Source organism: Parasteatoda tepidariorum, chromosome 2 (genome assembly GCF_982258835.1).
Source record: "Parasteatoda tepidariorum strain Cologne lab strain chromosome 2, Ptep-v5.0, whole genome shotgun sequence".
NCBI classification, from domain to species: Eukaryota; Metazoa; Arthropoda; class Arachnida; order Araneae; family Theridiidae; genus Parasteatoda; species Parasteatoda tepidariorum.
Window position 1 is genome coordinate 70,043,598 of NC_141756.1, and position 14,759 is coordinate 70,058,356.

Below are 14,759 nucleotides of genomic sequence, written 5' to 3' on the forward strand. Positions count from 1 at the left end.
GTAATATCAGTAATTTACAGAATTAAATTTAAATTCTACACGAAAAGAAAACAATATCGTAGTCATTGAAAAGGATTTTATTTTTAAAGCAAATTTCTTATATAAAAAAATGGCTCTATAAAATTTATAAATATGTCTGTGTTCGTTTAAAAATATTATTCCGTCGCTTTTGCAGTCATGTAGTGTGAGAATTCCTTAATTTTTTTCATAAGTCTAATGTTATAGAAGTTTTTGATAATTTTTGTACTATTCTTCTTTTACGTAAATCATCAGACACTCTCCTATTTTCATTTACTTTAGACAATTTAAATATTTGAATTTAATGAAAGCTTTTTTTGTGGAAATTTTTAACTTTATAATTTTCATTTTACTAGATATTGAAGTTTACTTAATTAGACTTTTAAATTAAGAAAAAAGAATCCTAAACTCAAGAATACAAATTAAATTTACATTTTATTACCCAGCAAAATTGCTGCTGATGTCAATTACTTAAATTCCCTTGTTGTAAATAAATTTCTGAACAAAGTTCTGCACCGTTCATTAAATGTAGGAAAGATATTCAGATATGTTAGAAATTTGGATGCTTGAAATTGTTTCTATGCTTAAATTCGATTCTGAATAATACGGGTGCATCAATTTATTCTCCAAATTCGAAATTACATTAAGTAAACAACTTGAACGGAATAAATTACTTAAACGAATAATACAAGATGGTTCCATAAATTATTCAGTTTATATATCTGTAAATGCTATTCAATTTCGTATCAAAGCAAATTATGCGTATCTTTTTTATTTTTAATTTCATTTTATGTTTTTGAATGAAGGGGAAAAATTTAATCACGGTTCATCAAATGTATTAGATTAGATTAAATTAAACTTCCAACATGTTATTATAAATTAAAAAGGCGTTATATGTATTTTGAAAGTTTGAGAAAGATACAAATCTTTCTAAAAAATCCAATAGTATATAAAGTTTAAAGTCGTAGTTCATTCGAAACCACAATTAAGAGTTCATAAAATGGAATAAAATTTTATAAGCATAATAAAATATGGAATGTAATGTAAAATATTACATCCAAAGAATCTGAGGTTACGGCTGTGTAATGAGGCTTTTTAAGGCAGCATAAAATATACAATTAAATTATAATTTTGATTTCATTTCAAAACCTTTAAATACTAACTTACTTAAAAAATAATCGATAAGTTGATATTAATCGGCATGACGCAATCATAACAATACTGAAAGCCACATGACGACATCATTAAAAAAATATGCAGACCGGTCTGTGTAGGGGGCAGGGAACTGTCCTTGTATCAGAAAGGTCCTGGGTTCGAATCCCGGGCAAGGCATGGATGTTTCTTTCACTCTCTGTGTGTTCTATGTCATTTCTCCTTTGTGTGTGAATGTGTGTGATTGTGACCCGCCCTATAAACGGTTTGTGGTTGTGTGAATGGCGTGGCAGAAGTCGAATTCCTGGCCATAGATGGCGCCACTGAAAAACAGGAACAATCGCACCCCCAATGCCTAAACATGCATACGACAAAAAAAATATAAATTAATTACAGTTTATATTCATATTTTATTATTTTTTTGCGCTTATCAGTGGCTTTACATTATCAGATCAAGCAAAATACGAATTTAGAGGTTTATACAATCAGAACAAAGATGAGTTGTATTCATTTGGCATAATTCTATTTCTGGTGGCTAAATCATGATACTCAAAATTTTCAAAGTGATTATCCTCCCTTCGGGGGTCATTAAAACCGATCATCACAGTATCCATTTTAAATACCTCTATTAGGATTTTTTTTATTTAGTATGTATAAAAAACAAGCTTTTACCACGATGCACAAGATTTTTACTAAGCATTAATAGGGCGGGGGGGGGGGGAGTTCACACATTTACTTTAGCTCGTACGCCCCAATACGTAAGATTGGCAACAAAAGCGCATGCTTAAGTTTATTTTAGATGCTACGCATCTTTACGCTGTGTTGGCGTGTTTAACGCTACAAAGACAAAGCTATAAGCGCACTGTTTATAGCTGTTACGTGTTGTTTTCTATTCAAGCCTACCATTGAACTAAAAACAGGGATATAGAATGCGAATTAGAAGAAATGTATTGTTGAAATTTAGAAATGAGTCATGTGATATTACAGCAATTGGTTGACTCAATGAAAATAATTTTATTAGCTTTGTTTAATATTATGTTTGTATAATTGCACTAGTTCCGTAAAAAACTATATATATTTTCGTTATTTTAAAATTAGAAACTGAAATAATCACAATAATATTTACCGTAGCTATTAGGTAAGGGTTTTGGAAAAACTAACGATTAATATGGTTTACAATATGTGATAGAATTTGATAATTTTGTCATGATACCTTTGGTCATAGCATAAAAACTTATTATTTGGTTAAATTAAATTTTAATTTTGCCTTTCTTACTAAATGTTGGATAATAAGAACTAGAATTTTGAAAATCAGAATTCTTGCAAACATTTACGTTATGAACGGAAAAATTACCAAATGAATGGTTTAAATACCGTACATTATGTTTTTTTTAAAGTTTGACATTACCATAGTAACAATTGATACAATTTTGATACAATTTTGTAACGAAGGTAGCAATTACCTGCATCTAGACGATGCAGGTAATTGTTACTTTTTTTCACGCAGATTGCAAATTTTTCTTTAACTTTTTGTAATATTGTAATATGTTGTAATATTTTTTGCAAAGTATCTAGTACATTTGAAAATAAAAAAAATAATTATTTGAAGCAGCCAATCATTAATAATACAAAAATATGCTTTTAAATGAAATTTTTTTTCTATTTACAATCAAGCTAATTAAGAGTTACCAAATTAATGATTTTTACAGGTTTTTTAAAACATAGCTTTGTACTACTTTTGAAATCAGGATTTTAATGTTTAAATAAATAATTAATTAAATGAAAGAACAACAAAATAATTTTTTTTATCTTTTCACTTCAGTCGCGAAACTCTCAGGACTAGCTTGAATTTTTATTCAATGTTTTTTCTTATTCACTTTATTTTAAATCATGACTTCCATTTGCTGACATCCACAAATAGAAGAAATAATAGATAGTTTTAGTTTTTTCAGGTTTCTTCAAAAGGAGGAAAATTGAAAAGAACATTATGAAAAAAAAAATCATTTTCAGTACCTAACATAACAATGATAGAACATAAGTAAAAGATAGAAAAGAGATTCTGCGGTTTTTCGATAAGATATAATCCACTTGATAAAATATTTTTGGTGTCAACATCTAAGAGTATTTTTGCAAAATTTATTTCGGAATACTTTCTCTTTCAGAAGAGATCAGAAGTTAAAGGAGAAAAAATTATTTCTTTAGTGAAGCGTGTATTTATATTTGGTTTAAAAATATTGAAATAAAAATTAATGGCTATTATTATAAATAATATAGTTATAAATAAATGAAAAACTAATATGATTTAGAATATATAATCTAAATTAAAATTTATTTATCTTCAAATATTAAAATTTTCAATAAATGTGAATTGGATAAATAAATATCGGTTTTAGATAGTTTGTTATTTTAAGATTTTTTGTGTCTTTCAGTTACAATTATTTTATGTTAAAGGCAAAAGAGATATAATAAATAGAAAATTATAATGAATCTTAATATTAATTTTTTTTCAAAAATTAAGTTTTAGTTCCCCTTGATTTTTATTTTTAATAAATCAAATATTAAAATTTTTATTTTCAATAAATCATTTTGTGATGTTTCAATTTCAAAAAACAAAATTAATTATTTTTTTCGTTCCGGAAAAAACCATTTGGCAATTTTTCCGTTCGTGAGAAACGGTTAACTGGAAATTCTGGTTTTGAAATTCTGGGTTCTTATTACTTCACAACTAATAAAAATACAAAACTGAAAAATAGATTTAACCAAATTAATGGTTCGTATACAATGCTCATGTAAGTAAATTATAGTTATCATGATAAAATTACAATATTTTACATCATTTGTCAAATTTTTATCTCAAATTATGAAACCATATTTTATTGTTAATTTTTTCTAGATCATTAAAAAACTTTTTGGTGCTCTCATAGAGTTAGGGCAAAGTTTTGCATAATCTAATAGTTTTGAAAAATCAATATTTCTCAGTGTATAAATGCCAAAAAGAAGAGTTATTTTAGCAGATATTGAATTGTTTGTTTTTTAAATTCAGTTTTTGCATTTTAAGCCTCATAATATGGAATTCCTACCTGATGGAATTGTCCATTTATCAATATGTTTTAAATGGTTGTTAAAATCATGTGTAAATGAATGAAATGATTAACTAAATTAAAAGAAATGATTCACATTTATCAGTTAAATCTCCAGCCATTACTTTGATTAAAAGCATGATATTTAAATTTTTTTATGCATTAAAGGCACAAAGAAAGAAATTAGCAAAAGTAAAGTCTATAATCATTAATTAAAAAATTAAACTGGTTAAGTAATTATTAAAACTAAATAAGCTTAACGGAAGAGTCAGAAAAGAGAAAAATTTTGTAATACATGAAAAAAGTATATATATATTTAAAATTCAATGAAATTAATAACAATAATAATAATTTATAATTTGATTATGTTTGCATTCGCAAGAATATATTTGAAAAAAAATTATCCCTAAATGTAATATTGAAGCTCTGAAAGTAAAGAGCCGTGTTAGCATTAAAGGAAAATATAGTAGTAGGAGGACCTATAGAAATAAATTTTTATTTATAATTATAAATAAAAAATTTTTTTTTTGTAATTATTATTTATAATTTATTTTAAAAATATCCGGATAGTTTTTCTTGGTTTCCTTTCTCTTTTTTTAGGTAAAATGAAACGAATTTTGAACGTTTTCTGAAATTCTTATTTCTTTTTATTCTAGGGAAGAAGAAGTAGAAAAAGAAGTTGAAAAGTGTTCACTGTGCCGCTCACATCCCAAAGAATGTGCTTGTGTGGAATGTGGTGCACAAACATGCAAAAAGTGTTCTAAAGCGATACCATCAGGAAAGGTAATTTTATGAACAATATTCTAACGTAGTTAAAATTTTCAGTGTTGTAACACGGTGGCGAGTAAATATAGTAGTTTAAATAAATAAATTTTAAAATGTATACAGACATTATAGATGTTTTCGAAGCATTTACTTTTTTCGTAAGACTCCTCATGTTTACAAATCTTGCATAATAGGTTATTATTCTATATTTACAGTTGCTCAAAACATGTGGTCAAAATTTCAATTTTTTAAAATGCATGCATTATTTTGAGTTTTTTTTATGCTATTGAACTTAGTATTGTTTGAGTTTTTTTATGCTATTTTTTGCAAAATGTACAGACAGTACTAACATTTTATTTTTGAGTCATTTAAAAAAAATTAAAATAAAATAAGATGTTTCTGATATTCGTTACAATTGAAACTAGAATGTCTCGGTACTGAAAATGATTTAGCTTGAATAGAATTGAAATAATTCATCTATGATTGCGCGTCAATAACAAAGTAGTTAAGACACTGTGTCGTGGTATTGTAGAGTAGGGTTCATATCTCCATTGTCGGATTGGCGATTGTTTTACACCAGATAGTTAGGTACTAGCCTGTCAGGAGGCTGTTGCTCAAAGCTGACCACATTGCCAATATCATAACATTTGCATTATAATTGTAGATCCTTTACCTCCTTGAGCTCCCTGACCAACAATGGCTGTTGTGATAATACTACACTCTTTGCTAAGGATTTATAAGAAGTTTTTCCATCATTGTGGTAGTCTTCAGGTAGAATCTGATGGATTCCTTATGACTTACAAATAGAAAAACAATATTCTTTACTTAGTAAGTGCTAATAGTTTATGAAAAAAAGTAAAAAGTTTCTAAAGTTGAAATTTAACTTTTTTTCAGTTAAAAAACTCTTGAAGCCAAATATAATTTTGTTAAAGATATCTTGTGTGTTAACAAATTATCTTAAATAGGAAAATTATAAAGATACGATCACAGTGCAAAGAGTCGATATATCCTTGCAGTTTAAGAGGGTAAGAACGGAACTAAGTCTTATTGCGCATTCTAACTGAGATAACAAAAAATGTAATAAAACAGTGAGCGTTGATTTACAATTTACCAAGTCCATTTTACCGTAATGATCCATTTTACCATAAAATCTAATTTTACAGTAAAATTTCATACCGTAATTTTTACACTATTATTTAATTACAATGATTCGAAAATTTTACAGTAAATAATAGAGCTTGCACTCTGAGTGCCGATACTTCTTACCGTAATTTGATCCGGATTTTTTTTACAGTGTACACTATTGTTTAAAATTTATAACTTGGAAAATCAGGAAGGTAAATATGCTGTAGATGCATTATAAAAAAACATAATTTTTATTTCATAAAAGATTATTATTTGCTCTATTTTTCAGTAATGAAAAAGCTCTAGAATTTTAAGATGTTTGTATTCCGGAGACCATGTAATCCAAAAAATCAGAATGTTTGCAATAGTTATCAAAATATGTTTCTTTAAAAAGTACTTTTTATTAGCATTTTATTTATCCTTTCACTAAGCTATACATTATTGCAAAACTGTTTACAGTTGTCAAAGAATTGCTACGTACAATAGAATAGTACGATAAAGGGAATTGTACGATAGAATTTATCAACCAGTGGTTTCTCTTTGTATTATTAAAAATAAAAATTTAACTTTTTTCAACCGGTAATCAGGAAATGTATCTAAAAATTTATATTTTTTAATATTTTTAATATTCTTCATCGGCAATTTTAAATGAGACTTAAAAATGTGTTAAAAACAATGAAAATATAAAGTAACACATTTTTAATGGATTTCTTAATTGAATAGGATATCATAAGGTATTTTATCCCGCAGGGAAAAGTGATATAATTTTATTTAAAGCATATTTACATATTTGTTTGCAATTATGAATGGTACAGTGGTAATTCAATGGAACCAACAATTCAAATATTGAAAGGTTTTTGCGTCGAAAATTACTATTTTGGACACGCACTTATTTACTACTATTATACTGTGCTCTTTAGTAAGATATATTTTTATGCAGAATTTAACAGTTTTTGGATACCTGGGTTTGTCTCGATTCTTAGAACTTTTTACTTTGTTTCAAAAATACGATGCACTATTGTATATTTCTATATTGAAGCTATGTAAAAATACCAATGGAAAATACAATGCTTCAATAAGGAAAATACAACATAAAGGATAAGGTAATTTTTAAAAAAAATGTGTTTCATAAGACAGGCAGAATTTGAATAATTTTTTTTCCAATCAGAAGACTTTAGTTTTCAGATTATTATTATTAATAACTATACAATAGAAATAAAATTAAAGAGTAAATATTGTTTTTAGTAAAAACATGTTACTTGATTACTTATTTGTCATTTATTACCTTAATGTATGGTACTTTTCTATACAATTGCTTCTCTTTATTTGTGTATAAATTTAATTTGTGTCAAAGCTCTTTTCTTAAGTGAGAAAACTAAGGCTATTTATTAATTAGTGCAGGATACATTCTGTAGAGAAATGGCCTGTTGGGAAATTTCCACATTCTGTTTACTCAACTGCTGCACCATCTGAAATTTTGTATATTTCTTCCTTGTGCCAGTTTTTTTTAATTTCAAAAATACTTCTAATTAAAAATATGACATGCAGAAAAATACGTAAGGTTTATTAATAATATTAAAGTAATTATAAAAGATTAAGTAATCATAAATAATAAAGTAATTATAGTAATTATAAAAGATTTAACTACCATATTTACTACCATTCCATTTTTGGTATGAATTTAAGCTTCATGAATATCAATAAACAGCCTCTAGCGAAAAATAAGCATCTATCTCATTTTACTTTAATATTTAACATATTTATGAAATATTAAAAGAAATGAGGGGAAAAATTTCAGCCTTGATTTTCTTTTTAAGCATGCGTTTACTCAGATCTATGTCAGATATGTACTGACTGTAAACGGTACCGGATGTATGTACTGGATCAAATTATGGTAAAAAGTAAGGGAACCCTGTTTGCTATGTCCCAAAAGCCCATTTTACGGAAAAAATCCAATTTTTTTAGTTACATTTCATTCCGTAATTTTTACACTAGTATTTAATTACAATGATTCGACGATTTTACAGTAAATATTATTATAATAAATTATGATACGTAAGATTTTTTGTTCGTATAATTTTATGGTAAAATTTCTTACACTCTGAGTTCGATACTTTTTACCGTAATTTGATCCAGATTTTTTTGCAGTGAACACTATTGTTTAAAATTAGAACTTGGAAAATCTAAGAAGGCAAATATGCTATGGATACATTATATATACATAAAACAAGGGTGAATTTGAGAAATAATTTGTGTTTGCTAACTTTCTTAAAAATTAGGGATGTATTGAACGGGACTAACTTTAATGAAAAATTAAACTCAGATCATTTGAAAAGAATAAGAGAAATTTTAACCGAACAACAATATTATTAATAAATCTAGTAGATTCACTTTTTTTTGGAAATAAAGTTTTATTTTATTTTCTTTCACTATAAAATAAATTTAAAAAAATATAACTTTCAAAAGAACTTACTAAAATAAAACAAAATACTAATTACATGATTTTTTTAAAAATAGTTACTGAAATAATAATCACAAAAAATTATTAAAAATTAAGATAATCATTTGAAATAGTAAAATTTTTTTCGAAATGATAGTCTTGAAAAAATCTATTTCTTTTTAAAATAGTTTTAGTAATAAAAATGGGGAATTAAATATATTAAAAAAAAAACAATATTTTAATGTTTGTAAAGCAAAATATTTCTGCTTTTTGAATTTTTTTAAATGACGTAAATTATACTTTTGGTTTCTGCATTAAGCTCAAATTCTGCTTTTATCTGTAAATGTCAAAGAGGAAAAAAAAGTAAAAGATGAAAGATACATAACCATTTTACGAAGGAGCTGAAATGTAAATGATTAAATTTCAGAAAGAAAATGAAAGCTTTTTTTTTTATCTTAACGTGGAAAATAACATTTTTCTTACTTCGCTTTTTAATGAAGTAAACTCGAAGGAGATTATAATTTTACATCTGTCAGCGAAAGTTTCGAATTAAGAAACTTCAGAAACAAAAAAAAAACTTAAATAAAATGTTATAAAGGATGTTCAGTTTTTTTTCTTATTTCTTTTAAATAATTCTTTTTACTGCTAAGATTTTTTTATCTGTCAAAAAAAGGTTTAAGAAAACCCCTGCTGTTTTTTTTTGAACAAAAAAATTAAATAGTGCGAACGAAATCGATTCTTATAATACATTAAGTTAATTGGCCATACTTAAAACTTAATCGAGAATTACGAGTATGAACTTAGTAAAATATCATTTATTTTTAACATTCATTTTAGTGCATAAAAATAGCAAAACCACAATTTAACTGCAGTAAAACTACAGTTAGTAAGACTACAATTAGTAAGACTACAATTAGTAAGACTACAATTTGATACATATTGAAACAAAAACTGTTTTTATACACTGTAAAAACTACCGAATAATATCTCTCAAAATTTGATGCTGAACACCCATGAAAGGTGCGTGAAGGAACATTTTTTTTTCAAGTTCATACTAAATCGAACATTCATGTACTCTGCAGAAAATGTAGTTGCAACCATTTTTAGTGGTGAGATAAAAGTAAAGGTTTTAGCTGTGCATGTAATTATATTTTATACTTACTTCTTCACTGTTATAGCTTTTATTTATTTATTTATTTATTTATTTATTCATCTTTGTATTGGCAAGGCATATTTTCATGCAGTGCAAACACTTCAGCTTCAATGCAAGCACGTTTCAGAAAAAGCATATATTTTGTAATATATTCGAACTTAACCTTCAAGCTGTTGCTATTTTGGTAATTTTCCATAATTTTCGTGCGATAACTACAATTTGGTGCTAAAAATGTATTTGTGACTAAAACAGAAAATTACTACATGTATATTCTCAAACAGATAACTGTTAGAAATACATTTTTAAGCATCGAAATATAGTTATCGTATGAAAATTAGATAGAATTGACAGAATAACAATTATTATTTGAAAGAATTAATACAAATATGTTTTAAGAATGTGTTTGATTTTGAAATGATATTTTTTTGCACTGAAGCTATTAAATTGATTATAATAAGCTTGAAAATATGTGTAGCACTAAATTCGATTGCCAAATCCTTAAATTTCTATAAAACAGCTACTTTTGGGCAGATTTCAAAGAATTTTGTGAAAATTATGCGAAATTAAAACAATAAATAAAATTATTAGTTCAAAATTTCCAAGAACTAGTAGTCTATAAGAAAGAAGTACCTCTAGTGGCGTATATTGGCAATCCCAAACATGGGTTGTTTATAAATTCGTAATTCTCATTATTTGCCCTAGCTCTCCTTCAATTTTAAAAAGCTAAGTGAACACTCTTTATATGAAAAGAAATTTAAAATGAAATTTATGTTAAATACAGCTGAAACTTTAATGAATCGCCTTAATTTAAAATGCATACAAAAATTAAATACAAAGTGAACTCACTGCGTTCTGTAATTTAATTCTTAACAAGCAAACGAAATTGTAAAAAAATTGAAAAGAAAAAGGAAAATAAAATAAGCTGTAAGCAAATCTTAAGAAAATGTCTAAATGCTTAATAAATACGATAGAAAATGAAAAGGATTTAAATCTATGAATTCACAAATCCACGGAGAAAACAGTTTTTACCAAGCATTTACTTAAGTTTTTCTGAAAATGGATTTGAGGCTTTATGCTTTATTTAATAGTAAGATTTGTTTTATTCCACAGGCTTCAAAGGTTTTGTTCGCTTGATTTGATTAATGCAACAAGGAAACTTTTCTCAATGTCAGAGATATAACTAGAACGTTTAAAAGTACTTGCATTTTACTATCATGGTTATTTAATATAGAACTCAATAAAAGTTTTGTGTGAGGATTTCTTAAAATGTACGTCAAATTATCATTTTATTTTTTTAAATATTAAATCTAGAATATAGTAGAATTTAAGTTGGTATTATTAAGTTTAGATAACAATGGACTCTTAAAAATAACTTCATTGAGTGAATTTATTCATACATAAAAAGATGAAACCATGGTATCTCTTAAAAAGCTTTCCAAAGTAAATGGTTTTGTAATGCATAGCTCAAAATATAACCTATGCATTTTATTACTGATAGGTTATGTGCAGTTCAGTGAATTGCTAAGTGAGGTATTTCTTAAGAACGTAAATAATGTACATTATTCGAAGGTAGTTCAATTGCTTCTAGTGTAGTACAGTTTTTTTAAAGTGATAAATTAATTATGATTCTACTATACTAAGAAAAAGAGTTATGATTAAATCTACAAGAATATGGTAAAAATTTTCGCGTTTCTGTCTCCGTGGGGTCATCATAAAGCTCGATAATTTTTACCAAAGAGCTTTGGTAAAGATTTTGGTAAAATTAATAATAAAATATGGTTTTCTAATACGTTATAAAATTTGTTAAATGTGGTAAAACTATGTATCTTAGCATGGCATAAAACACTTTTATTCGGTTAAATTTACTTTTCAGTTTTGTATTTTTTACTAAACATGTGATGTTGAAAACTATAATTTTGAAAACCAGAATATTTTCGGTAAAACGTTTCCATCTGAAAGGAAAAAGTATCAAATGAATGGTTTAATAACCGTATATTTTAGTTTTTAATACCAGAATTATGTGATTTAATAATAAAAGTAATTACAATACAGTATGGTAATTTTACCAAAATTTTTTTTTGTATGTATTCAAGAAAAATTTGAGTTTGTTTTCTTTTGTTTTAATGAAATTTATCCAAGAATACTATTTTTATAAATGATAAAATAAATTTGATTATGGGTTGATTTGTGAGCCAATAATATTTTTTCCGGTTTTTCGGTACTTACTAGCATTTGTCATGTTTAATCTTACCATGACACACAAGTTTATGTGACCAAAATATTTACAATTACCGTTGCAATTTCGTTTATAAATGGTTATCGGTTTCATAATGATTTCAGGGATGCCTACATTTAGATGATTCGGTTTAGGAGCAGAGTTCTCACCACACGGAGAAAAAAAAGTCTGGTAAAATTACCGTACTGTATGATAATGGCATTTTTGGTTGAAAAAACCCCCATAATTCTGATTATTAAGTCCAGAATATATGGTATTTAAAATATTCATTTAGTAATTTTTCTGTTCATACGGTAAATTTTACCGGAACTTCTGGTTTTCCGCAATTATGGTTTTCATTACCACACGTTTTGTAAAAAATACAAAACCGAAAAGTAAATGCAACCGGATAAATATAGTTTTCATGACATGATCTAAAATATCATGATAAAAGTACTTAATTTTATCATATATTATAAAGCCATATTTTAGTGTTATTAGTGTTAATTTCCCCCAAAATATTACTAAAGCGCTTCTTTAATAATTATTTTGTTTTTTAAAACTGCTATAGAGTCAGAAGCGTGATAAGTTTTACCATGTTCTGATAGTTTTTACCATGCTTTTTACATAGAGCTGCAAATTCATTTAAAAAGTAATAAGTAACGTATTTGTGCAGAACATTTTAAGTTAAGGTGTCTGCGACAACTTGGCCTCATACGCACCGCGTTTGAGGCCAAGCGACCGCACAGGATGAGTCTTGACTTTGTTTAGAATTACATATCACATGTTCCTATTTTTGGCTTTGACTTTTTATAAAGTAATTTTCAGTCCTTTTAGAACAGTTGAACCAACTAAGTTTGCTTGGCTCTCTCGTTTGAGTGTGTGTTGGTTTTACCATAAATAGTACTTCTTTTGTGTTCATTGTGTTATTATATAAAATTAAATGTCTACATTATCCATATCAGACTAATTTTAATTTTGCAGATTTTAAAGTAAAAAATTTGAACTAGACTGGTGCAATGAGACCTCTATTTCTTTTTTATGAGGCAGAAAGACAACATGCAATGTCTACGATTCGGTTCGTAGGCATATGTTCCATCATTACAACTCTATCTTTTCTCCCTTACATTTCCATCATTAAGCCTGATGGTGAGCGTTAACTCAAACTATGAATTAAAAGCAATAGAAATCCGGCAAAATAAAACAAATTATGCGAAATAACGATTTAAAATTAAATTAATTGGAACTAAGTTTTCAAAGTGAAAAATAAAAAACAATAAAAATAATGAACCTTTATGAAAAGTTGAACGTTAAGTTGTAGTTACGTGCGTATGAAGAATTTATACGCACGTAAACATGTCTTTTAACGTTAATATCAGTGCTATATGCTAGTATATTAGAGAAAAAGCTTAAATAAATCTATCTATTAAATAATAATAATAATGATAATATAGTGAAACTTTATGAAAAGTTGTACATGGTGTAAGGAAGAATTTAGGCACATGAAAATTGTGATTCTTTAACGTTATAAACGTTAAACGTTATAAACGTTAAACGTTATAAACGTTAAACGTTATAAACGTTAAACGTTATAAACGTAAAACGTTATAAACGTTAAACGTTATAAACGTTAAACTTTATAAGCGTTAAACGTTATAAACGTTACAAACGTTAAACGTTATAAACGATAAACGTTATAAACGTTAAATGTTAACGTTAAAACGAACTATACGCTGGTATATTTGAGAAAAAGCTTAAAGAAATATATCAAAAGTAAAAATTCATGTATCTCCTTCGGTATCATTCGGTGTTTAAGACAAACATCCGTTGCATCCTCCAAAATGCCCGAAAACAGAGTATCTTACAAGCTGTTTCCTGGAAACACAGCATGACTGATTGATTGGAAGGGCTTCTTTATATCAGTCGAGAGGTAAGTTTTGGCTGGAGAGGGAAGAAGAAAACAGTTCTAGTCGGATGTGGGACATCAAGGGAAATCGATCTGTCAGGGGACATCTGTCATACAAAAATCGATTTTTTAAGGTGAAGGTTTATAATATAGACTACTCTTATATTTTTTTAACAGTTTAGAAGCTGAAGCGATGTTGGCGCTAAGTGATATAATCTTTGGATATTATAATTGTTTATGAAAGAGGAACAGTTGGAAAAAGTAGTTTTTTTAAGAGTTTAAAGCAAGACAAATATATATATATATTTTAGCATGTGGCATACAAATTTGTTATTTGACAACTTCTGAAACTTACGATGCAAAACACTTTTGGAAGTTTTTTATTTATTTATTCTGCAATGCAATATTAATGATTCACATTGCGTGAGATTAATAATCTTGAATATAATAATTTTTACCTATTTGAAAATTATAACATTCCATGAGACTAATAATTTTGAATACAATTCTCTATACCTTTTAGGAAAATTTAACAATACATTGTAAAAATTCTGGATCAAATTACTATAAAAATTACCGGCAAATACCTCAGGGTGTTAGTATTTTTTTCCGTAACGTTTTAATGAGCAAAGAAATTTGATGTGAAGTAATTTTTTACTGTAATATTTACTCTAAAATCATTGAATCACCGTAATTAAATTTGTATTGCTGCAAAATTTACTGTATGAAATTTTACGGTAAAAATGTATTTTACGATAAAATGAATATCATAGAGGGGTGCTTAGGGGGCCACATGTATGTCAACTTATGTGTCTTAATGCCGTATTATCAAACTAATTACCAAAATAATTATCAAAGCACTTCGGTAAAAAATTATTAGAAACGCGTTAAATGTATCTTATTCA

The 14,759-nt window shown here is 26.7% G+C and overlaps 1 protein-coding gene across 2 annotated transcripts in view; it reads left to right on the top strand.

Annotated features, from left to right (window-relative positions):
* Positions 1-14,759, top strand: part of LOC107452377 (uncharacterized) — a 200,515-nt gene that overhangs the window by 70,545 nt on the left and 115,211 nt on the right. For both annotated transcript variants that reach the window (XM_071177670.1, XM_087157493.1), the window contains exon 2: positions 4,907-5,033. In XM_071177670.1, coding sequence (XP_071033771.1) covers positions 4,907-5,033 — 127 coding nt within the window. The remainder of the gene's footprint in view (positions 1-4,906; positions 5,034-14,759) is intronic.